Genomic DNA, 23,175 nt, shown 5'->3' with positions numbered 1-23,175 from the left:
GTGGAACTCCCCTGCCCACTTGGCTGCTCAGTGACGAGGTCTACGGCGGTGGCGCAGGTCCAACGCGGCGTGAGCGTGCGACGTTTCCTTCCTCCGGCATCAACGGCTCAACGACAAACTCAGCAAGGGAGGCGCATGCTCGATGCGGTGCAGGCGCGCGTAAACCCCTCTCCTCCTCCTGACATCGATGGCTTTGTTGGAAATATGCCCTAGAGGCAATGATAAAATATTTATTATTAAATTTCCTGTTTCCACACAATCGTTTATTATCCATGCTATAATTGTATTGAATGAAAGCATAGATACATGTGTGGATATATAGACAAAACAATGTCCCTAGTAAGCCTCTAGTTGACTAGCCAATTGATCTAGGATGGTTAAGGTTTTCTGACCATATGCAAGTATTGTCTCTTGATGACTGGATCACATCATTAGGAGAATGATGTGATGGACAAGACCCAAACTATGAACGTAGCATGTGGTCGTGTCATTTTGTTGCTATTGTTTTCTGCGTGTCAAGTATTCATTCCTATGACCATGAGATCATGTAACTCACTGGCACCGGAGGAATACCTTGTGTGTATCAAACATTGCAACGTTACTAGGTGACTATAAAGGTGCTCTACAGGTATCTTTGAAGGTGTCCGTTGAGTTAGCATGGATCAAGACTGGGATTTGTCACTCCGTGTGAAGGAGAGGTATCTCGGGGCCTAATACAACATCACATATAAGCCTTGCAAGCATTGTGGCTAATGTGTTAGTCACGTGATATTGTATTACGAAACGAGCAAAGAGACTTGCTGCTAACGAGATTGAAATAGGCATAGGGATACCGACGATCAAATCTCGGGCAAGTAACATACCGAAGGACAAAGGGAATGGTATACGGGATTATATGAATCCTTGGCACAGAGGTTCAATCGATAAGATCTTCGTAGAATATGTAGGATCCAATATGGACATCCAGGTCCCGCTGTTGGATATTGAGCGGGGAGTGTCTCAGGTCATGTCTGCATAGTTCTCGAACCCGTAGGGTCAGCACACTTAAGGTTCGGTGACGTTTCGGTATAGTTGAGTTATATGTGTTGGTGACCAAAGGTTGTTCGGAGTCCTGGATAAGATCACAGACATCACAAGGGTTTCCGGAATGGTCCATAAACAAAGATTGATATATAGGATTGTTTCATTTGGTCTCCGGAAAGATTTCGGGCATTACCGGCAGTGTATCGGGAGTGACGAATGGGTTCCGGGTTTTTACAGGGAGGGGGCCACCCACCTGGGAGTGAGCCTAATAGCCCAAGGGTGGCGTAACAGCCCTTAGTGGGATGGTGAGGCCAGCCCAAGTGGTTTATGTCGACTAAGGAAAAAACAAAGAAAAAGGAAAAAAAAAGAGGAAGGTGGGAAGGAAGGAGGGGACCCCTCCTCCTCCAAACCGAATTGGAGTTGGAGTCCTCCTCCTCCTCTCTCGGTCGGCGCCCTTGGGGCTCTCTTGAGCCTCAAGGCTAGACCATCCCCTCCTCCTATATATACTAGAGGTTTTAGGGTTTTTGAGACACAACTTTGCCACGTGCAACTCAAACCTCTACTTCGTAGTTCTTCCTCTAGATCGGTTTTCTATGGAGCTCGGGCGGAGCCCTGCAGGAATAGATCATCACCATCACCGGCGCGCTGCCACGCTGCCGGAGAACTCATCTACTTCCCCATCTCTCTTGTTGGATCAAGAAGGCGGAGATCGTCATCGAGCTGTACGTGTGCTGAACGCGGAGGTGCCGTCCGTTCGGCGCTAGATCGGAACGGATCATGGGACGATGGTGATTTGAATCATGAAGTTGTTCCACTACATCAACCGCGTTTCTTAATGCTTCCCGCTTAGCAATCTACAAGGGTATGTGGATCTGATCTCCCTGTCATAGATGAACATCACCATGATAGGTCTTCATGTGCGTAGGAATTTTTTTTGTTTCCCATGCAACGTTCCCCAACAGTGGCATCATGAGCTAGGTTCATGCGTAGATGTAATCTTGAGTAGAACACAAAAGTTTTTCTGGGTGTTGATGTTCGATTTGCTACCTTGGTCTTTTCTCGATTCGGAGGTATTTTTGGATTGAAGCGGCCCGGACCAACATTACTCGTACACTTACGAGAGACCAGTTTCGTCGACCAACATGCAACTCGGTGCATAAAGATGACTGGCGGGTGTCAGTTTCTTCAACTTTAGTTGAATTGGATTTGACCGAGGCGGTCCTTGGAGAGAGGTTAAATAGCAATTTGCACATTCAGTTGTGGTTTTGCGTAAGTGAGATGTGATCATACTAGATACCATAGCAGCCACGTAAAACATGCAACAAAAAATTAGAGGACGTCTAACTTGTTTTTGCAGGGTATGCTTGTGATGTGATATGGCCAAAGACATGATGTGATATATTGGATGTATGAGATGATCATGTTGTAATAGTTAAATATCGACTTGCACGTCGATGCTACGGCAACCGGCAGGAGCCATAGGGTTGTCTTTAAACTAACGTTTGTGTTTGCACATGTGTTTACTATATTGCTAGGTTGTAGCTTTAGTAGTGATAGCATAGATAGCACGACAACCTCGATGGCAGCACGATGATGGAGAGCATGGTGTCACGCCGGTGACGATGAAGATCATGCCGGTGCTTTGGTGATGGAGATCAAGAAGCACAAGATCTTGGCCATATCATGTCACTTATGAATTGCATGTGATGTTAATGCTTTTATGCACCTTATTTTGCTTAGAACTACGATAGCATTATAAGGTGATCCCACACTAAATTGTAAGATAAAATTGTGTTCTCCCCGACTGTGCACCGTTGCGACAGTTCATCATTTCGAGACACCACGTGATGATCGGGTGTGATAGACTCAACGTTTACATACAACGGGTGCAAAATAGTTGCACACACGGAACACTTGGGTTAAACTTGACGAGCCTAGCATCTACAGACATGGCCTCGGAACACAAGAGACCGAAAGGTCGACCATGAATCGTATGGTTGATATGATTAACATAGAGATGTTTACCAGTGAAACCACACTCAACTGATGTGATGATCGGACTTGAGTTAGTGAATTTGGATCATGCCGCACTCAAATAACTAGAGGGAAGTCTATTTGAGTGGGAGTTTATTAGTAATATGATTAGCTGAACTCTAATTGTCTTGAACATAGTCTAAATAAACTTTGCAATATTTTATGTTGTAGATCAATGGCTCACGCAATAGCAACCCTGAATTTCAATACGTTCCTAGAGAAAGCTAAGCTGAAAGATGATGGTAGCAACTTTGTAGACCGGGCTCGTAATCTGAGGCTTATCCTACAAGCTGGGAAAAAGAATTATGTCCTTGATGCAACGCTAGGAGATGAACCACCCGCTACGTCTGAACAAGATATTTTGAACGCTTGGCAAGCACGTAAGGAGGACTACTCAGAAGTTCAATATGCAATCTTGTATGGCTTAGAACCGGGACTTCAACGATGCTTTGAACGTCATGGAGCATATGAGATGTTCCAGGAGTTGAAGTTTATCTTTCAGAAGAATGCCCGGATCGAGAGGTATGAGACCTCCTATAAATTCTATGTTTGCAAAATGGAGGAGAATTCGTCTGTCAGTGAACATGTGCTCAAAATGTCTGGGTACTCAAACCGTCTAGTTGAGCTGGGAGTTGAACTCCTGCAAGAGGCTATCACTGACAGAATTCTTCAATCACTGCCACCTAGCTACAAGAGCTTTGTGTTGAACTATAACATGCAAGGGATGAATAAGTCACCCAACGGGTTATTTGTGATGCTGAAAGTCGCAGAGTCAGAACTCCGGAAAGAACATCAAGTGTTGATGGTCAATAAGACCATTGGTTTCAAGAGAAACGGCAAAGGAAAGAAGGGTAACTCCAAGAAGAGCGGCAAAACTGTTGCCCCTCCGACAAAGAAACCCCAGGTTGGACCTAAGCCAGAAATAGAGTGTTATTATTGCAAGGGGATGGGTCACTAGAAGCGCAACTGCCCCAAGTATTTGGCTGATAAGAAGGCGGCCAACGCCAAACCAGGTATATGTGATATACATGTTATTGATGTGTACCTAACCAACTCTCGTAATAGTGTCTGGGTATTTGATACCGGTTCTGTTGCTCACATTTGCAACTCGAAACAGGAACTGCGGAATAAACGAAGGCTGGCGAAGGATGAAGTGACGATGCGCATGGGAAATGGTTCCAAGGCTGATGCAATCGCCGTCGGCATGGTCTCACTTCAGTTACCATCGGGATTAGTTATGAACTTAAATAATTGTTATTTAGTGCATGTGTTAAGCATGAACATCATACCTGGATCTTGTTTATTGCGAGACGGTTACTCATTTAAGTTTGAGAATAATGGTTGTTCTATTTTTATGAGTAATATCTTTTATGGTCATGCACCCAATGTGAGGGGTTTGTTCATACTGAATCTTGATTGTGATGACACACATATCCATAACATTGAGACCAAAAGATGTAGAGTAAACAATGATAGCACCCCCTTTTTGTGGCACTGCCGCTTAGGTCATATTGGTGTAAAGCGCATGAAGAAACTCCATGCTGATGGGCTTTTGGAGTCACTTGATTTTGAATCACTTGACATGTGCGAACCATGCCTCATGGGCAAGATGACTAAGACTCCGTTCTCTGGAACAATGGAGCATGCAAGTGACTTGTTGGAAATCATACATACTGATGTGTGCGGGCCAATGAGTGTGGAGGCACGCGACGGATATCATTATTTTCTCACCTTCACTGATGATTTGAGCAGGTATGGATATATCTACTTGATGAAGCACAAGTCTGAAATGTTTGAAAAGTTCAAACAATTTCAGAGTGAAGTTGAAAATCATCTTAACAAGAAGATCAACTTCCTACGATCTGATCGAGGGGGCGAATATCTGAGTTTCGAGTTTGGTGCTCATTTAAGACAATGTGGAATCGTTTCACAGTTGACACCGCCTGGAACACCACAGCGTAATGGTGTGTCCAAACGTTGTAATCGTACTTTGTTAGATATGGTGCGATCTATGATGTCTCTTACCAATTTGCCATTATCGTTTTGGGGTTATGCATTAGAGACAGCTGCATTCACTTTAAATAGGGCACCATCAAAATCCGTTTTGACAACACCATATGAGATATGGCATGGCAAGAGGCCAAATTGTCGCTTCTTAATGTTTGGGGATGCGATGCTTATGTCAAAAAGCTTCAGCCTGAAAAGCTGGAACCCAAAGAAGAAAAGTGCATCTTCATAGGTTACCCAAAAGAGACAGTTGGGTACACCTTCTATCTCAGATCCGAGGGCAAAGTGTTTGTTGCTAAAAATGGAGCTTTTCTTGAGAAAGAGTTTCTCTCGAAAGAATTGAGTGGGAGGAAGATAGAACTTGATGAGGTTGTGGAACCTCTGCTCCAAGAGGATGGTGGCGTAGGGCAGAGGGAAATCTCTGTCGAGGCAACACCAGTTGAGGAGGAATCTAATGATGATGATCATGAAGCTTTGGATCAAGCTACTATCGGACCTCGCGGGTCGACAAGATCACATACTGATCCTGAGTGGTACGGGAATCCTGTCTTGTCTATCATGTTGTTAGAGAACAATGAACCTGCAAATTATGAAGAAGCAATGGTGGGCCCAGATTCCAACAAATGGTTAGAGGCCATGAAATCCAAGATAGGATCTATGTATGAAAACAAAGTGTGGACTTTGGAAGTATTACCTGAAGTTCGCAAGGCTATTCAGAACAAATGGATCTTTCAAAAGAAGACGGACGCGGACGGTAATGTGACCGTTTATAAAGCTCGACTTATGGCAAAGGGTTTTTCACAAGTTGAAGGAGTTGACTACGATGAGACATTCTCACCAGTAGCGATGCTTAAGTCCGTTCGAATCATGTTAGCAATAACTGCATTTTTCGATTATGAAATCTGGCAGATGGATGTCAAAACAGCGTTCCTTAATGGTTTTCTTAAGGAAGAGTTGTATATGATGCATGATACATCTCCAACGTATCTATAATTTTTGATGGTTCCATGCTATTATCTTGTCAACTTTGGATGCTTTGTATGCATTTTTATATCTTTTTTGGGACTAACTTATTAACTCAGTGCCAAGTGCTAGTTCCTGTTTTTTCCGTGTTTTTGACCTTTTTCAGAGGAGAATATCAAACAGCGTCCAAATGGAATAAAACCTCCAAAAGATATTTTTTTCGGAACAGAAGATACGCAGGAAGCTTGAGAACCAAGGCAAAGGGTCCCGGGGTAGGCCACAAGCCCCTAGCCGCGGCCTGGAGGGTGCCTAGCAGGCTTGTGCCCCCCCCCCCTGTGGCTCCTCTGCCCTACTTCTTCCACCTATAAATCCCCAAAAAATCTGAAACCACGAGAGGGAGCCACGAAAGTACTTTTCCGCCGCCGCAAGCTTCTGTCTCCGCAAGATCCCATCTGGGGCACGTTCTGGTGCCCTGCCGGAGTGGGGATTCAGACACGGAGGGCTTCTTCATCAACACCATTGCCTCTCCAATGATGCATGAGTAGTTCACCATAGACCTTCGGGTCCATAGCTAGTAGCTAGATGGCTTCTTCTCTCTCTTGGATCTTCAATACAAAGTTCTCCATGATCTTCATGGAGATCTATCCGATGTAATCCTCTTTTGCGGTGTGTTTGTTGAGATCCGATGAATTGTGGATTTATGATCAGATTATCTATGAATCTTGTTTGAGTTTCTTCTGATCTCTTATATGCATGATTTCATATCCTTGTAATTCTCTTCAAGTTATGGGTTTCGTTTGGCCAACTTGATCTATAATTCTTGCAATGGGAGAAGTGCTTGGTTTTGGGTTCATATCGTGCGATGACCTCACCCAGTGACAGAAGGGGTAGCGAGGCACGCATCATGTTGTTGCCATCAAGGGTAAAAAGATGGGGTTTATATCTATTGCATGAATTTATCCCTCTACATCATGTCATCTTGCTTAAGGCGTTACTGTGTTTGTCATGAACTCAGTACACTAGATGCATGCTAGATAGCGGTCGATGTGTGGAGTAATAGTAGTAGATGCAGAAAGTATCGGTCTACTTGTCTCGGACGTGATGCCTATATGTATGATCATTGCCTTAGATATCGTCATGAATTTGCGCGGTTCTATCAATTGCTCGACAGTAATTCATTCACCCACCGTAATATTTTCTATCATGAGAGAAGCCTCTAGTGAACACTATGGCCCCCGGGTCTACTTCACATCATATTTTCAACCTTACACTTTTACTTTGTTGCACTTCCCGCCTTCAGATCCTACCTTGCAATCAATCGTGAAGGGATTGACAACCCCTTTGTAGCGTTGGGTGCAAGTTTGCTGTTTTTGCGCACGTACTTTGGAGACTTGGCTTGATACTCCTACTGGATTGATACCTTGGTTCTCAAACTGAGGGAAATACTTACTGCTACTGTGTTGCATCACCCTTTCCTATTCAAGGGAAAAACCAACGCAAGCTCAAGAGGTAGCAATGCAATCCGAAGGTTTTGTCGATCCAAAGAATGCTAACAAAGTATGCAAGCTCCAATGATCCATTTATGGACTAGTGCAAGCATCCCGGAGTTGGAATAAGCGCTTTGATAAGGTGATCAAGGCGTTTGGGTTTATACAAGTTGTTGGAGAATCTTGTATATACAAGAAAGTGAGTGGGAGCTCTATAGCGTTTCTAATATTATATGTGGATGACATATTGCTGATTGGAAACAATGTGGAGTTTTTAGAGAGCGTAAAGGAATACTTGAACACATGTTTTTCAATGAAAGACCTAGGAGAAGCTGCTTACATATTAGGCATAAAGATCTATAGAGATAGATCGAGCCGCCTAATAGGACTTTCACAAAGCACATACCTTGATAAAGTTTTGAAGAAGTTCAAAATGGAGCAATCCTAGAAGGGGTTCTTGCCAGTGTTACAAGGTATAAAGTTGAGTAAGACTGAGTGTCCAGTAACTGCAGAAGATAGAGAAAAGATGAGTACCGTCCCTATGCTTCAGCCATAGGGTCTATCATGTATGCAATGTTGTGCACAAGACGAGATGTCAGCCCGGCCATAAGTATGGCAAGCAGGTTTCAAAGTGATCCAGGAGTGGAACACTGGGCGGCGGTCAAGGATATTCTGAAGTACGTGAAAAGGACTAAGGAAATGTTTCTCGTTTATGGAGGTGACGAAGAGCTCATCGTAAAGGGTTACGTCGATGCAAGCTTTGACACTGATTCGGACAACTCTAAATCTCAAACCGGATACATATTTATTCTCAATGGGGGTGCGGTAAGCTGGTGTAGTTCCAAGCAAAGCGTCGTAGCAGATTCTACATGTGAAGCGGAGTACATGGCTGCCTCGGAGGCGGCTAAGGAGGGTGTTTGGATGAAGCAGTTCATGACGGATCTTGGAGTTGTGCCGAGGGCAATAAATCCAATAACTCTGTTTTGTGACAACATTGGTGCCATTGCTTTAGCCAAGGAACCAAGGTTTCACAAGAATACCAGACACATCAAATGACGCTTCAACCTCATCCGCGACTATGTCGAAGGAGAGGACGTAAATATTTGCAAAGTGCACACGGTCTGAATGTTGCAGATCCGCTGACTAAACATCTTCCACGAGCGAAGCATGATCAACACCAGAACTGTATGGGTGTTAGATTCATTCCAATATAAATCGCATAGCAATGTGAGACTAGATTATTGACTGTAGTGCAAGTGGGAGACTGTTGGAAATATGCCCTAGAGGCAATGATAAAATAGTTATTATTATATTTCCTGTTTCAAGATAATCATTTATTATCCATGCTATAATTGTATTGAATGAAAACATAAATGCATGTGTGGATATATAGACAAAACTATGTCCCTAGTAAGCCTCTAGTTGAATAGCCAATTGATCAAGGATGGTTAAGGTTTTCTGACCATATGCAAGTGTTGTAACTTGATGACTGGATCACATCATTGGGAGAATGATGTGATGGACAAAACCCAAACTATAAACGTAGCATGTGATCGTGTCATTTTGTTGCTATTGTTTTCTGCGTGTCAAGTATTCATTCCTATGACCATGAGATCATGTAACTCACTGACACCGGAGGAATACCTTGTGTGTATCAAATGTCGCAACGTTACTGGGTGACTATAAAGGTGCTCTACAGGTATCTCCGAAGGTGTTCGTTGAGTTAGCATGGATCAAGACCGGGATTTGTCACTCCGTGTGACGGAGAGGTATCTCGGGGCCCACTCGGTAATACAACATCACATATAAGCCTTGCAAGAAATGTGGCTAAAGTGTTAGTCACGGGATCTTGTATTACGAAATGAGTAAAGAGACTTGCTGGTAACGAGATTGAAATAGGTATATGGATACCGACGATCAAATCTCGGGCAAGTAACATACCAAAGGACAAAGGGAATGGTATACGGGATTATATGAATCCTTGGCACAGAGGTTCAACCGATAAGATCTTTGTAGAATATGTAGGATCCAATATGGACATCCAGGTCTCGCTGTTGGATATTGAACGGGGAGTGTCTCAGGTCATGTCTGCATAGTTCTCGAACCCGCAGGGTCTGCACACTTAAGGTTCGGTGACGTTTCCGTATAGTTTAGTGATAGGTGTTGGTGACCGAAGGTTTGTTCGGAGTCCCGGATGAGATCATGGACGTCACGAGGGTTTCCGGAATGGTCCGGAAACGAAGATTGATATATAGGATTGTTTCATTTGGCCTCCGGAAAGATTTCGGGCATTGCCGGCAGTGTACCGGGAGTGATGAATGGGTTCCGGGTTTTTACCGGGAGGGGGCCACCCACCCGGGAGAGAACCTAATAGCCCATGGGTGGCGCACCATCCCTTGGTGAGCTGGTGAGGCCAGCCCAATAGGGTTATTTCGGCCAAGAGGAAAAATCAAAGGAAAAAAAGAGGAGGTGGGAAGGAAGGAAGGGACTCCTCCTTCCCAAACCGAATTGGAGTGGGAGTCCCTCCTCCTCCACTCGGCCGATGCTCTAGGGGCTCTCTTGAGCCCCAAGGCTAGCCCCTCCCCTCCTCCTATATATACTAGAGGTTTTAGGGTTTTTGAGAGACAACTTTGCCACGTGCAACCCTAAACCTCTACTTCGTAGTTCTTCCTCTAGATCGGTTTTCTGCGGAGCACGGACGGAGCCCTGCAGGAATATATCATCACCATCACCGGCGCGCCTTCACGCTGCTGGAGAACTCATCTACTTCCCCGTCTCTCTTGTTGGATCAAGAAGGCAAAGATCGTCATCGAGCTGTACGTGTGCTGAACGCGGAGGTGCCATCCGTTCGGTGCTAGATCGGGACGGATCATTGGATGACGGTGATTTGAATCACGAAGTTGTTCCACTACATCAACCACGTTTCTTAATGCTTCCCGCTTAGCGATCTACAAGGGTATGTGGATCCGATCTCCCTCTCGTAGATGAACATCACCATGATAGGTCTTCGTGTGCGTAGATTTTTTTTTGTTTCCCATGCAACGTTCCCCAACAGCAACGACCAAGGCCCAGCCGTCGCCACTCTTGGGCTCGGACTCAGCTCGGCGGCCCTGGTCGGACGTCGACTCAAGACCTCCTCGGCGCCGGCTCCACAACCGGCGGCGCTTCCACCTCCGGGTCCAGCTCCTGATGTGCATCCACACGCGTCGACGAGGCCCCCACGATGGGAACCTCAGGGGCCATCGGTGTCGTGGTGCCACTTGTCGTCCCGTCCAAGGGGCCACCCGAGCCGGCTGCCGCAGCCGATGCGGGCTTCGCCTTGGCCGCATGAAGCTGGACGGCGCGCTCCCGCTCGAGCCGCGTCGTCACCGCATGCTCCACGGCAAGCGACGCGATGCTCTCGACCCCAAGGACCGATGCCTCCGGCGCCAGAAGTTCGATGACCTCGCTGTCAGAAGAAAGAGAGCATGAGCTCAACGCCACACGACAGAGAAAGAAAGAAAAGAGATAGGCACAAGCCTCCAAGAAACCTTACCACGAAGCGAGGAGAATCTCGTGGCCACCCCGCCTAAGCCTCCTCCATGCTGGCGGAGAGCGCCCGGTGGCAGCGCGGCCGACCGAACTTTCTTGGCGGCCGGGCAAACGACCGGACCCTCGGCCAACCGTTTCTCCCTACGATGTTCCTCTACCGTCTGGCGTCGCGCCGGCTGGCTGACAGTCGGTCGACCCCCAGCCGGAAGCTCTGCACTCCTCCCTCGACGGTGGCCTCGAGGCGGCCCCATCATAGCCGTCGGTGCCTCCACAACGCGCACATCATCTTCATCGTCGTCATCAGTCCAGTCCTTCATAGTTCCATCGGGACAGGGATTCCTCGATGTCCCCACCCCGCCGGCAGCAGCACCAGCCAGCTCCTCCTCGTTGTCATCCTCATCCTCCTCCTCCACCTTCACCTCCGCATCCGACGCGTCTGGATCCTCAGGGCTGGTGGGGCCACCTCATCCGACTCATAGTCCTCAAAGTCGGAATCCACGCGGTCCGGATCGAAGTTCTCTGGGTTCGGACCGTCCATTGTTTTTTACCAAGGAAAACACTAAGGAAGGGCGCGATCGCGCATCAGATACCACAAGAAAAAGAAATAATAATACTAGTCGAATAAGAACTCACCGCCGGCGCACGGTTGCCGCGGTGAACGACTCCATGCCAAACTTCCAGTCCTCCTCGTCCAGCCGGAAGCTGGTGATGGCATTCACCCTAGCGGCGGCCTTGCTCGGCGACAGCCGGCATGGGTCCTTGCGGTGGCTCATGTCGCACATCCGATGCAGCCGCGCCTGCACCGGCAGCACTCGGCGAGAGATGAAGGCCGCCACCAGACCCGAGGGCATCAACCCCTCGGAACCCTTGAGCACCTTCACCCGGCCCCCAATCACCAACAGTTAGTCATTGCGCGCCTCAAGGCTCCAGTTGTCCCTAGTCGGCGCCGTGTCGGCAAACGGCGGGATGTTAACCCAGTCCTGTCGTTGGGCGACGCCGCAGACGTAGAAGAAGGAGCGTTGCCACTTCTTGAAGGAGTCGATCCACTTCATGTTCGGAAATAGCCCGCCCCTGCCGCCTATACACCACCGCGCCGCCACAGGAGTATGGCACATTGTTGTGCATCTGGCCGTGGAAGTGGAAAAAGAGACGGAAGAAAGAAGGAAAGGGCAAGAAGCCCAGGTACGCCTCACATAGGGTGGTGAAGCATGCGAGGTACAACACCGAGTTGGGTCCCAGAAGGTGCATCTGGAGCCCGCAGAACTCCAAGAACGACCGAGAAAGCCGCTCACCGGCAGCCCGCAGCCAATGAGGAAGTGCGTGCCGAACACGACACGCTCACCGCCGCGGGGCTCCGGCACACGCTCACCGTCGGGCACGCGCGCCTTGACGAGCTCCGCGGCAGGATCTTCCGCGTCCCTGGAGATAGGTGATATGCTCGTTGATAATGACGGAGACCTCCCACGAACCGGTGGGTGGCCCGGCCATCTCGTCGTTTCCCGGTGACGAAGTGGAGAAGAAGAGGCAAGAAACGCAGCTCCCCAGCGGATCGACCGCAGGGAGGCGCTGTGCACGATGAAGGGAGGAACGACGTCGGTGAGTGCTGTGGGCGCAAGGAGGGAGTGACGGCGGTGACGGGCGCTGCGGGTGCGAGGAGGAAGGGCGACAACGGCGAGCACCGAAGTGAGGGCAAGGTGGAAGAGGGAGTGTGGGAAGGCAATGGCGTACCGACCTCCCCACCTCCCCCTTTTAAAGCCTGAGGGAGACGTGGGGGCGTGGGATGATTTACACCCACGTCCCCCACTATCCCACGATCCTCGCGCGGGGAACCCCAACTGACGGCCCGCGGCCGCAGAAAATCCCGTGCGCCCGTAGAAAATCCCGAGGCGCGTCAGGCCGGGACTGCAGTGACGTCCCGTCATGTGCGTAGTGGCGGCCCCGCCATCTACAACTGGCCCACACGTGGCAAACACCAGCCGACACCAAGACCAAAGCGTCGCCGCGGGGCCTGAGGTGCCGTGGCGTCCGACTAGGCCGCGACCAACTGATGCCCCAGTCGGCCAATGAACACGTGTCTCCGCTCACCGGCTCCGGTAGGCTCAGTGACTTCAACAAACAACTTCGAGCGCAGGGGAAAAAACCGCTGGCTCCCCTCGTCCGGAGGCCTTCGGACCCCAAAGGTTTTGGGGGCTACTGACGGGATACAACCTCTGAATATACCCAAGGAGAGAGAACCCATCTCCAAGACATTTGGGGCCGACTGCCCCCCTCAGGCCGGCTGGCGGGAGCCGGCCCGTCTGGCCGACGCACAACAGGCCGACCGACGGCATTCGGCCTGACTGGCTGGCTCGTCGCCAGCCGGACGGTCGGCTCCCGTCCCATCCGACCGTACCATGTAAGGTGACGAGACCCGACGCATGATGCAGAGGCGCTTGTGGCAGCAGTACACACTGACAAGCTCGGCGTGGCCACGGGCGCAATGATGTAAGGGTCAGCGAGGCTACAGGGCCCCGGTCACCACCGAGGCTGACCGGGCGAACGACCTTGTATCCACGCTCACCCCTACCTACTCCCTGACGACCGACGCGTTAGCCGCTGAGACGCACGGTCGGCAGGCCCTGCACCGGACAAGAACCGACAGCCGACGGGCTCCACAACCAGCCAGAGAGGTTGGCAGCCGCGTCCCACCTCCTGTTTTACCCTCACCACTGTACACCTTAGGCTACACCATAAAGCCTCGCCTTAGCCCCCCCCCCCGGGGGGGGGGGGGGCAGGTTCACACGCCCCACCCATTTACACACATGCACTAGAGAGAAACACACACCACCGAGGTAGCGAGGCCGACAGTAGGAGCTCCGTTCCCCTCCTTACGAACAACTCGAGGAGTACCATTTGTATTGTGATCCCATATAGTTAGACATGAAGGACTAGGGGTTTTATATCATCGAAGGGCCCTGAATCTGGATAGATCGGTGTCATGTGTGTTGCGCCTACGCCCGTTCTCAGACGCCGCCGGTGCCCGTCAGTCCCAAATCACGATTTAAGCCACCCCTAACATCTGCCGCGGAAATACCACAACGCGTGCCACTTGTGTCGACGCGGTCACCTTGGCTGCAACGGCCTCCGCTAGGGCGGCCTGTTCAAGAGCTTTAGCAGCCGTCGCGGCCTCCGCTATTGCTGCTTGAGAGTTCTTTCACCCGGATTAACAAAAGGAGCTCGCCCGAGGAGGAGACCCCTCCATCCACCCGGACCCCGCAATCATCTAGCACCCCAATCAAATGATCATCGGAAAAACCAGATAGAGAAGCGGGGTATCAGATTACCTCGGATCTCCATGTTCTTCTCCGTTTGTGAGGAGCTTGCGTTGAGGTTCCTTTTCAAGCCTCTCCGCCGTGAGGAATTCCTTTGATTCAAAGAAATTGTGTAGGATTTTTGAAGGAGTTGGGCACTTAGATTTTTTATAGGATCCATCTCTACTATATTTTGGAGGAAATCTTTCATCCATTCAAATCTCTCTGTAGAGTTCTTTTATTTTTTCTGTGCTATCAAACATTTTTTTAAATCCTGCAGGGTAGCGTAGGACATGTCATCTTATTCCTTTGTTTTGAGAATCCTGCAAATCAAAGAGGCCTTAGTGTAATTTGTTATGGATGGAAAGGGGCCTCAGCAGCCGTTGGATCTCCGGTTTTCATTCGCCCGGCTGCATCCTGATCGCTGAAGCTATACTGAACCGTCATGTCCTGCTGTTGCAGAAGAATCAGAAGGGGTACACTCGCCATGTTCCGCAACAAGGTCCTCGTGCGCGCCGTCCCCGTCTCCGTCCCCTCCTCCTCCCCCGCACCGTCGCCGCCGTTCCTCCTCCGCCAGGTCTCCTTCTCCGCCGCCGCTCCACCCCTCGACCTCGACATCCTCTGCTGCAGGCTGTCCAGCCGCCACCGTCTCGCGTGCCTCCCCCAGTCCCCGGCCGACGCCCTCGTGGTCTACCAGGTCTCGCTCAACTGCCCCGCTTTCATTCCGTCCTTGGCGAAGGGATGTAACAAGTGGCTTCCGATCGTTGCAGAGATGCCAGTCTCGCGCGGCCGCCGAGGTGGCCTCCGAGATCGCGGCTGCCTTCACGGGCGCCTCGGTGAGCGCCTCACTCCCCGTGCCCGTCACCCGCTCGACGTTTTGAGGCTGTGAGTATTTAGTATTTACAGCACTGGATAATTTTGCGTCCTCTGCTATATAAGGTTGGGGAGGAGGAGGAGGTGGTGTGCTCAGGCTCGCTGGTTGCAAAAGCGGTCGAGTGTGGACTGCGATGTCTGATGCTTGAGCGTGGATGGAGCTTTGTCGGCGAGAGCATATACGTACAGTCGACGTTTGCTGCGACTGAGGAGAGGACTGATCTGTGCGCGTTGAATGTGGTATGGTGTTTTTCACCCTGTTCGCGTAGCGCTGCATTGCTGCATGTTTGGTGTGTATATAATGCCATAGCCTCCATATGCGTGCATGGTTGTGCATGGTGCTAAATTAATCAATTCAAGCCTGATCCAGAAATGGGTGGAAAATGGTTATGCAAAGCACATGACCAAACCTCACGCAGTAGTCATCATTGTTTGGTCTGTACAGAAGCCAACTGCATTGCCTAAGTTTGGTTTGAGCAAGCTTTATGCAGTCCGAATTAAATCAACGTTGTTGTACCATAATCAACTTGTAGATTGCCGGGATACAGGAATTATCATTTAACTCCAGAACTTAACTGCCATCTTTGCAACTCAAGTGTTCATCTCCATAAATCATAAGTATCATGTGTACATCCTGTTGCCATGACCAACTCGTGAACCTTTTGTTAATAATTTCCGGTTGAGCATCAGCATGCGAGCGCACTAACATACTTCTGTTATTCGAGCATACGCCCACTATGGTTCATATAAAATATAGGCAATGTTTGGCCTTCTGCTACCGAAGATGGTAAAATAGTGTATTTCAGTCAACAGGACAAGTACTCCATATTTCAATGTAGAAAACCAGAGACTGTATCCAGATAGAGTGCTTTTTATAGTGTTACATAAACCGTTTTCCTTCTCAAATTTATTTTCTGTTGCTTGTTGCAAATGAGCTATTAATTCATACGAGCCTTTGATATTATTATGGTTTTGTAGCTTACCATCTTTGGTTGTCGAATTGGTACAGGAAGTCAGATCTGGACTAAATGATGATTATGAGTTTGTTGTCTCGCCTGATGCATTTCGGTTTACTGCACTTAAGGTATTCTTCATTGTTCATTGGGCACCTTATAACAGAAACTAGCTAACTTAATTATTATGTATTTCTGCTAGATCTCAGATGTTGCTAGCTCCAGTGTGATGGAAACGTTCCAACACACTAAGGAAGTAAGTTTGGATGGTTGTAACCTCCAGACAGCTTGTGCAATTCTTCCAACATTACAGGAAGGCCATGTGATTGGTAAGCTAGAGTTTTCATATTACTTGCTACATCATCACATTCTTCTCAAGATATTTGTTTTACTTTCATAGGTTTTAGCGAACTACCTCCTTCTGGACAGATCTTGGACAGCTTTACAGAGCTTTGCTCAGTTAAGGTGGTATATTTGGCATTTCCTACCATATTAATATTTATTTTTGTTTTGGTATGCTTTCCCTCAGGAGTATTTCCTGCATTTAACATTTTTTCTCATTTCACAAATTTTGCATTCTGCAGCATGGTTTGGAGATGAACTACAGTTATCATGCAGCAGTCAAACTGACATACGGAGCTTCCTGCGAGAAGCAATGGTTATGATTTTTCAAGTACAATTGTACATTCAGTGCTGTTACAAACTTACAGTTGTTATTATTATGCCGATCATTATTATTTATCAGTTCCATGTCAACATGCATCTGATGTTCTGCTTTAATTACCTTTATCCAACTTATGTAGGTTGCCTTCTCCATTTGTCCTCCAAGGTCCAGGACTTCAACCTGCTCCAAAATCTGTTAGAGCATCAAAGGCAATGTCTTCCATGCGGTCCTTTATAGAATTGTTGAAAGGTGATGGCTGTTCTGTTTTCTGGTACAAATATCCTCTACTAACTGTGAATTGGCATACATGCTTCTAGTTGTTGTAATCAGGAGTTGCTGAAAACCATGTTTCCCGGTGTCGTATGAGAGTTATGCAAGGCGGTGTAGATATGGCCTAGCATTTAAGCGTAAAAAACATATGATATCTACTCCCTTGGGATGTGTGTTCAGGTCCTATGTCGGGTCATACTAATGTAGTTGTTTATCTTTACTCAATGACTCTAGGGACTAATTTTTGTAGAATGCGAGAAATAATAACTATGTTGGATCATACCTAACGTTTGCTTCTTATTTTAGCTTGGAATTTCTTTGGTCAGAGTCAACTAGTAATTAAGGTAATCAACTAACCTTTCAAGTAAATAGCGCTGCTGTCATTCAACGCGTCATATCGTTTTCCTTTTCTTCACATCATACTATAAAATGGTACAAAAATGCACGTTAAAGACTATTTGTATTTTCTTTTGTAGATATTGCTATTCATGCAAGCACTTCACTTGTATTGATAAATCACTGCTATCCGTTTTAATATGAATTTTTCATTTTGAACTATGTGAACCTTTATCTGCCAGTATGTAATTATACGAATTGGGCATAGTAGGTCTCTGTTGTTTTTAAGGTTGGCTGTAATGTTGCAGGAACAAGTGGTAGTTAACTGCACGGCTACTCTGCCTACTTGGGATAAAGCCACAAGTAAACTGGCAATACACACTGCAACAACCGAAAATTCAGAGGATCTTCGTTTAGTTCATCCAAGTTTTATGGCCAAAGACCAATCACTGAGTTTAGGTACATTTTGTCGAATGAACTTGTTTGCTCGTACGGCTGAAATATTGATTAATTACCTGTTTTTACTAAATGCATACGTATTTTCTACTATCACAAGACTTCCGCACCCCCAAACCAGCTGTCTTTTGCTCTTCGGCTGCCAAGTTGTGCAGTACCAAAGTTGAGATAGCTCAGTCTCTGGATGATGCTGGCATTGGCAATGACACTCATTCCATCAAGCATAGTTGTCAATCACAGTCTGTTATCCTAACCAGTTCATTCAAATGTAAGATTAGATCTCTCTTCCTTTTATTTCTTGTCATCGTTAGGAAATGCAAACAAATAATTCTAGTTAATAAATCATGTTACTTGTTCCTAATAGGCAATTATGCTAATTAAGTTTTATCTACATAATTCATTAATTATAACGATCTCATTTCCTTCAAAGTTCAACTGAGAGTGACTGCAGTTCTTCTGTATTAAATATCTTCTGCAGCGCAAATAACATTATTGAAGCCTTCATTCAGTAGAAGTAAACTAGCAGATAAAAACAAAATGAGGTGTTCTTCTGGTAAATATTATTACATCTGTAAATTTGTATTTGTTGATCATCTAGTCAATTCGTTTTCTTAATTAGCAGATTCCTTCCACTAGAAAAACAAATTACAATGTCCCTTTGTACTATCTTTTGCATCAGAACAATCTGATGCTGATAGTTCGAACAGATCGAGTGAAACTTGCCTACCAAAATCATCACTTGGACGTTTTCCTAAAGCAAGCCATGCTAATCCTGTTGATTCATCAAGTGCACATCTTCTCAAGCAAGTCATTCAGGTATGCCTTACCCAAAAGAATATCCACACCGTCGATCTAGTGTGCTTGGATCATAGTTACCGGATTCGCTCCAACCATAGTCGAACTCTGATCTGTCAGGGTTCGAATTCGTTAGATTCGTTTCTCGTTCATTGTCCGATTCGGTAAGAGGAGCCATGGTTGTTCGGAGCCACATCTTTGTGGCGTCTAGGATTTGTGGCAGCGCCCCACACATGTCACCATTGTGTCGCAAGTTGGAGCCGCGTGGTTAGTAGCCACATCGCTGGGGTGTCTTAAGATTCGGTGACAATTAATTTCCCCTAAAGATTCTATCTAGTTAATTTCCTTCTAATGTAAGTTTTTTATGTCTAATTGTGAACCAGGATTGCTTTGTTAGGCAACCAACAATAAATCAAATATTTTTCCCAACACCTCCCTATCTACCTAACTTTCAGGTAGATTACAAATCTGGTTATTTGTTGTTCATGCCAGCTATTTTTGTTCTGTCAAGCTTCGCCCCTAATAATTTTCTTACGCCATCTGATTGTATATTTTTCCACTTTATGCCCTTCTTCTTTTTGTATGACTATATATTATAATATTTTTTTATCTTATATTACCTAATGTTCCACATGGTGTTATTTGTGTCAAAATAACTCTGATTCGAACATGGATCGGTACCAATGTGCTTTATTATTTATGGAACTTGAATTTTGAACATGGCATATCATCCTTGCAGACTTCTGGGAATCCTAAAAGGAAGCATGCAGAGATTCTAGAAAACAGTGGTGAAGGAGGAACTGTAAAAGGTATTTACCAATCAGGGGACCGTTCCACATATATCAATTGTACTAACACGTACAGGATCTAAACAGCCATATTTCTTGTGCAGTGCACCAAAAGGATTGTTGTGAAAAGAGGAACCTGGATACGAGGAAGATATGTCAATGCCTTTTATTTATTTTCTCATATTATTTGCTATGTGAGAGAATGCTGTTAATTCTAACAAATAATAAATTCCATAAAATAAGTAAAATATATTGTTTGCATAAGTAAATTTGGATATTGTCAATACTATATGGGGATGAAAGCATGTTAAGGTGAGATATCTCGTACTTCATATAAAATAATAATGAAAGAATAAAGATGCAACTCAAAGGATTAAAAACTGCTCAACGGGGAAGGGACACCAAGCCACTGAGTTTTTTTCTTGGTATTGTTGTTTTGTTTAGTGTGTACACGCAGTGGGAAATTTGGAGTTTGTAGACCGCTTATGTATTACTCCCTCCGTTCACAAATATAAGATGTTTTAACTCTTTTCTGGAACTGATGTATATAGACACGTTTTAGTGTATTTATTCACTCATTTCAGTCCGTATGTAGTCCATATTAAAATGTCCAAAGCATCTTACATTTGTGAATGGAGGGTGTAGTATGCAGTGAAAATATGCAGCTATATATACATGTAACGTCGACAAGGTTTTTGCGGGTAGTTGGATGATATGGGTGCAGAAAACGAAAAATGTTCTGGACTGGGATTGAGGAAGGAAAGATACTTATTTGCATCAGTTCTACAAAGTACCATCCGACTGGAAGCTGTTATCTTAGGAATTCAAGGAATTTGTCATTTTTTCTGCTTGACGGTGCACATGCAATAGTTTGTGAACTGCAAACCTACCAGAACATTTGTAGCTCAACTTGAACGCAATATAGTCTTAGTTGCCATTTCAGTAGTGCTAATTCAGGTATTATTGTTTTCACAGTAAAGATTCTGCGCCTAATGTCCCGCAAGACACAACATCAGTGCTAGATATTCAGAAGGATGTGCTTAGAACAAAAATAAAACCGACAAAATCAAAGTCTATGGTTGTCAAGAATGAGATAACTGCCACAACAAAATCGAAAAAAAGGCCAGAAGTTGTCAAAGACGAGCTGACCAAAAAGGTGAGTTGCCTAATTTTCTTTTTATTGATGTTAATCTCTGCGAACTGTTCAGTTATATATGAGATGACTGTAACAATGAAAAATACTTATTGGGATTATTATTTTCAGGAAATAGAGCATCAAAAGGATGTTGCTAAAAAGGTGACAAAGGCAAAGCCAGTGAATGCTAAGGATGAGTTAACTTCAACAACAAAGACAAAAACAAAGCCAAATGTTGACAAGGAGGAGTTAATTGCGAAGGTGTCTGTCATTTATTTGTGTTTGAAAGAGGACAAGCTAGGTGTAGATATACTGCTATTGGCATTACTTGATAAATTAATAACTTGACATAAAATGCTTTCAGGTGATAGATTATCATAAGCGAGGTGAGCTGCGTCTGCTTACAGTTGCTGATCTGAAGTGCTTTCTGAATGCAAAAAAGGCAAAAGTGGGAGGTTCAAAGGAAGTGCTTATCCAAAGAGCAACTGAACTCATTTCGTGACAGGTATTTCTGTTAACATCAAGTACTTCCAGCGTAAAACGTGCAGTACTGTGTTTGCAACATGGTGTTTTAATCAACCCGCTTCCTCTACTATGTGCTTATAATTCTAGTCTGTCTTCATGATATTGGAAGTACTCTTGAGAAGACAGGGTGTTATTAGAACTTAAAATTTTCTTTTGTCACCATCTAGGACAGGGCAACAACTTATGGGAGCTACACGCTACACATAGTCGCCCGCACCAACCACAGAAACCGGTTTGGCCCTACATTCTGCTGGTACCACAACCAACCGTGGCTAGTCAATCTAAGACTGAACGAGAACAAACAAGTGTTGTTCCTCTAGGGTGGAAATATTGTACTTGATCAAGATAATGGTTTTCCGTGGACCAGTTCAAGTACTTACATAATAGGCAGAATTGTTGATATCATAGTGATGTTACATACGGGTTGGTTAAGATGGAGGGCATCAACTTCTGAGGTCGCTAGTTACTGGTGCTCATCACTCTCCGAGAAGCAAACAAAGACACTACTGTGCATGGTAGAATGTTCACTCAGTATACTAGACAACCATCAGAACATGCGTCTCGAGTTTGGGAAGTTGGCCCTATCCTAAATGACTTTGTGGCAGCAAGCAGGAGCGGTGAAAATGGAGGTTTTCGTCAGGAGTTAATGGTTTAGGCGTGAGTTTTTGATGCGTTGTATGCGATGACTTGAAACTTCTTGTAAATTATTTTGCTGCCTTCTATAGATCGATGCTACTGGCAACTAGCCTTGATTTTTCATCATAATTATGGTTCTACCAAAACAATGTTGTAGGATCATGGTAACTGATTGGATACTAAAAAAAGTACCCTTTGCATTTAGTTTTTAACTGGAGTTCTAAAACTACAATAAGAATTGTTGTCCTGTTGCGAACTAGCATAGAAAAACCGCCGCGCATTTTCAACTAACAATTGTAATGCGAAATATCCTATCTTTAACAGAATGAGTATGATTGCAATTAGCCACCGATCCAATTCAAGTCATGATTTTGGCAACCAGGAAACTGTATGAAGAGCACTCGCATGCTCCAAGGAGCCTCACACACACGGCAGGAAGCCCATCATCTCTCATCTCGCTGTTTACTTTGTACTGTATCAATTGACCAGGCTGAATAAGTACACACAGAGTACTCCCGCACATATCACCTTCGTACACACAAAGTACTCCCGCACGGCCGCACATATCACCTTCGTACACACAGAGTACTCCCGCACATATCACCTTCGTACGCACAGAGTACTCCCGCACCAATCTCATGCCTGCAATATCAAGCAGTTTGATACACAGTATCTCGAGAAATTAGTGTTGGATAAGTGCCCCCAACAACCACATATACTAGAGTAGTATATATATGTGAGCACATTGTTTATGTTCTGATATCTTAAGATTGAAAACTCTAGCTTGATGCTCGCGCTGGTCTAACATTTCTACCGTGGTAGCTAGAATTTGGCAAAAACAAATGGATCAAGGATGGTACATCAGAGAAGGACCCCAAGGTGTCAAAAATTTAAGAATAGGAGGCATCGGAATTAAGCCTAGATCAAATCGCTTCTATACTCTCATACACTGGGATTGCAGCCTACACATAAGAATCGTTTCTATGCCCTGTTATATTTGATAAGCTGCACATTACTGGCGCAAAAGAGTTGATTCTTTCTCTGTCGTTCGTGAATTCTTCTCAAACAGTCGGTCCTTGGGGCGTGTGTGTAAGTAATGAATAACTCCTTTTGGACATCGCTTTTGAAGCATATATTAAGCCTTTTCTGACCATACACCAAAATTACCATTCCCTTCGTTCCAAAAACATATATTAGTTCAAATTTGAACTAAAGGTGAACTAAAGCCATTACATTTTTTTTGGATCGAGGGGTAATATTTTTTCCTCTCGAGAAAACGCAAAGGAATCTTTGTGTTTCTTTGCATTGAAAAGATAAGAGTTCAGTTACATCGTCCGAGGACGTGAATTACATCGTGATTAGTGCACATCCCAAGTTTATGGGATCACAAGCAGTAGGCTAGGTGCCCC

At 45.7% G+C, this 23,175-nt stretch overlaps 1 protein-coding gene across 3 annotated transcripts; it reads left to right on the top strand.

Moving 5' to 3' along the window:
- Nucleotides 1–14,799: 14,799 nt before the first annotated feature.
- LOC123409185 lies at nt 14,800–21,970 on the top strand. 3 transcript variants are annotated; one of them, XM_045102153.1, is made up of 20 exons: nt 14,800–15,032; nt 15,106–15,171; nt 15,275–15,448; nt 16,218–16,292; nt 16,364–16,490; nt 16,562–16,626; nt 16,746–16,819; nt 16,965–17,074; nt 17,402–17,439; nt 17,740–17,890; nt 17,988–18,155; nt 18,366–18,440; nt 18,567–18,703; nt 19,066–19,137; nt 19,422–19,491; nt 19,575–19,621; nt 20,444–20,626; nt 20,735–20,866; nt 20,970–21,110; nt 21,303–21,970. In XM_045102153.1, exons 1-19 carry the CDS (start codon nt 14,823–14,825, stop codon nt 21,105–21,107), a joined length of 2,112 nt encoding a protein of 703 aa, XP_044958088.1. In that variant the 5' UTR covers nt 14,800–14,822; the 3' UTR covers nt 21,108–21,110; nt 21,303–21,970. The 3 variants fall into 3 exon arrangements, with proteins under 3 accessions (XP_044958088.1, XP_044958087.1, XP_044958090.1); XM_045102152.1 differs by having other exon boundaries at nt 21,298–21,970; XM_045102155.1 differs by lacking the exon at nt 19,066–19,137 and having other exon boundaries at nt 21,298–21,970.
- The last annotated feature ends 1,205 nt before the right edge of the window (nt 21,971–23,175 follow it).

This window comes from Hordeum vulgare, chromosome 7H (genome assembly GCF_904849725.1).
Source record: "Hordeum vulgare subsp. vulgare chromosome 7H, MorexV3_pseudomolecules_assembly, whole genome shotgun sequence".
NCBI lineage: Eukaryota > Viridiplantae > Streptophyta > Magnoliopsida > Poales > Poaceae > Hordeum > Hordeum vulgare.
The sequence above is the reverse complement of the archived record's forward strand: the minus strand, read 5'-3'. Positions and strand labels throughout refer to the sequence as shown.

Bases quoted from the DNA above. Each gene is read 5' to 3' on its own strand.
- LOC123409185 (XM_045102153.1), top strand. From the start codon at position 14,823: ATGTTCCGCAACAAGGTCCTCGTGCGCGCCGTCCCCGTCTCCGTCCCC. The intron at 17,440-17,739 runs GTAATCAACTAA...GTAATGTTGCAG, and splicing joins AGAGTCAACTAGTAATTAAG to GAACAAGTGGTAGTTAACTG. The intron at 20,627-20,734 runs GTGAGTTGCCTA...TATTATTTTCAG, and splicing joins AAGACGAGCTGACCAAAAAG to GAAATAGAGCATCAAAAGGA.